General features: G+C 43.1%; 1 protein-coding gene across 1 annotated transcript in view; it reads left to right on the top strand.

Annotated features, from left to right (window-relative positions):
* Window positions 1-2,500, top strand: part of LOC120489904 (uncharacterized) — a 13,728-nt gene that overhangs the window by 9,001 nt on the left and 2,227 nt on the right. Inside the window, exons 13-17 of the mRNA XM_039687139.2 lie at window positions 1,478-1,575; window positions 1,655-1,782; window positions 1,906-2,086; window positions 2,185-2,326; window positions 2,400-2,469. Of these exons, the coding sequence (XP_039543073.2) occupies window positions 1,478-1,575; window positions 1,655-1,782; window positions 1,906-2,086; window positions 2,185-2,326; window positions 2,400-2,469 (619 nt within the window). The remainder of the gene's footprint in view (window positions 1-1,477; window positions 1,576-1,654; window positions 1,783-1,905; window positions 2,087-2,184; window positions 2,327-2,399; window positions 2,470-2,500) is intronic.

Below are 2,500 nucleotides of genomic sequence, written 5' to 3'. Positions count from 1 at the left end.
GGGTGTGCTAACACTGTTCCGGACCAAAAGAGAAAGAAATACATTTAGTCCTGGTTCGCGTGGTGTTCTCACTGCCATGTTTAACAAAATACAAAACAAGAACAAGACTTTTTTTTTCTCCCAATTGGGAGTTTACATCTCGCAATTCTGAGAACTTAAAAAATGTGTAAAGGAGTCAAAACAGCGGCAGGAATTCGTCTGTTGCACACAAACTAAAGATCTGCTTCAAGACAATGGGTCTCATTCATGAAACACGAGCAGAAAGATTTTTTGTGTAAATCGTGTGTAAAGTGGTTCTGGCGTACATTTTCGGATTCATTAAAATGTTCGTATTTTCCAAATGTTAGTTGGTACGCGAGAAATCTACACCTGCTCCCAGCCACGCGTAAATGGTGCGCTTCTTAAAGGGATAGTTCGGCCAAAAATGATATTTAACCCAGGCATTACTCATCCTCAAGCCGTTCGAGATGCATATGTCAATCATGTTTCAGACGAACACATTTTCAGTTATTTTAGAAAATGTCTTAGACCCTTCAGTGGATATAATGTGAAGAAATGGAGTCCAGCTCCTTCAAGTCCAAAAAATGTGCATACAACATTCACAAAAGCGTACGAGGTAGGACGTTAGCGTAGGAAACGACGCGACGTCACGACGGTTCCTACGCTACGTACGCCGACTTCCATCACCCGTGAACGTACCGAACGTACGTCGATCGTTGCCGGAAGTCAGATATTTTCATTTATAAAGTTTTAAATATGTATATTTTTACGAAAGTACCGCACGGATTACCCTCAGAAGGCCTTCGTTTATCCCACTGGAGCCGGATGGATTACTTTTGTGAATGTTGTATGCACATTTTTGGGACTTGAAGGAGCTGGACCCCATTTCTTCACATTATATCCACTGAAGGGTCTAAGACATTTTCTAAAATAGCTGAAAATGTGTTCGTCTGAAACAAGATTGACATATGCATCTCGAACGGCTTGAGGGTGAGTAATGCATGTGTTAAATATCGTTTTTGGCCGAACTATCCCTTTAACATCCGAACGTTTTGCTCATTAATAAATAAGGCTGCATTTTAATTCACCTTAATCGGGTACATATTTAAACAGCATTTTGAAAAAATATTTTATATAGTAATTACATACGTTTTTTTTTCTTTTTAATTTTATTATGAGAGCCAGTACCACCACAACACAAAATCACCCGCATTTGGCTGGTGGCGAGTGCTAATTTCCATCCCTGATCCAGACCCTACATGTTTAGACGTTTTTCGTGTTGCATTCATATGTCAGTCGAACTGCACTAGAGTTCATTTGGAGAGCATCATGATTAGGATGGCAGTATTCACATTTATTCAAATGAACCGAACCACACTACCAAGGCAATCGCAGAAGACTTCGGTTCAACCCATCCAAATTTGCTAAGTGTGAAAACCCCGAGGGTGTGTGTACATGCAAGTCTCAATGTCTGTAGGAGGTGGGTAAAACGGTCATCTACATGGTCGAGATCCTGAATAGAGTGCAGCCCATCAGTCTGAACTACGGCACCATCACTAGAGATTCGCCTGTGAGGTACGTGTGAAAATATAATCCCTCCAGTTCTCAAAGAACCGAGCGACAGGCCGAGACCTCATGTTCCCTGTCGTCCCAGGCTACTGGTTGAGTGTCGGTATTTACCCGGATCTGTGGCAAGTGTGGGTTACCTGGTGAAAAGCCCCTCCCTCGGACCGTCTATCAAAGCTCAGGGGGTGTTTGGAGTTCAGCTCAGGATCGCAGAAGGTTTGTTCACAACAAAACCTCGCTGAATCATTAAATTATAAATCATTTTCTACCCGTGTACTCTGAAATATACACTGAAACCAAAAAAGGTTTGTGCATCAACTGCAGCCTCTTTTCATTCAGATGAGCTCTACAACAGCTTTTACCCACAATACCACCAGCCCCTGCGCATGCTTCTGGGGAAACCCCTTTACCTTGAAGTGCGCCTGCTAAACCCTCCAGACCCCACAGCTATACTGCTGGTGCATTACTGTGTGGCATACCCGCGCTCTGCAAAATCAGCCTGGATCATTATTTATGACGGGTACGAGATGTTTCTTCCTTTTTTTTTTTTTTTTTTTCTTTCTCTGGTCTGGTCCAGCTAGCTGATTAATTGTATGCTTTTTTTTTGTTTTTGTTTAGGTGCCCAAATTTTCTTGACCAGGTCCCAACACACGAGCCTCCAGCTGCACCTGCAGAGGCCCTGACCAATCATGTTCGACGATTCACAATCACTACATTCCAGTTCCTGTCTGAAGATGCCAACCTGCAGGCAGATGAAGAGGTACAGAGCGGCTCTGAAAGTGTTTGTCTTATGTGCACAGACTTTTGAAACGTCTCTTTTTGGCTCGTCACAGATTTATTTTATGTGTTCGACGGAGGTTTGTCTGCCCTCAGATGATCAGTGTGTCGAGGGCTGCTTTGCAGGTGAGTCTTCCCCTTGTATGCACGTTAGGGG

Source organism: Pimephales promelas, chromosome 6, assembly GCF_988280905.1.
Source record: "Pimephales promelas chromosome 6, fPimPro1.hap1.1, whole genome shotgun sequence".
Taxonomy (NCBI): domain Eukaryota; kingdom Metazoa; phylum Chordata; class Actinopteri; order Cypriniformes; family Leuciscidae; genus Pimephales; species Pimephales promelas.
Note: the sequence above shows the minus strand (reverse complement) of the source record. Positions and strands in the feature narration are given on the sequence as shown.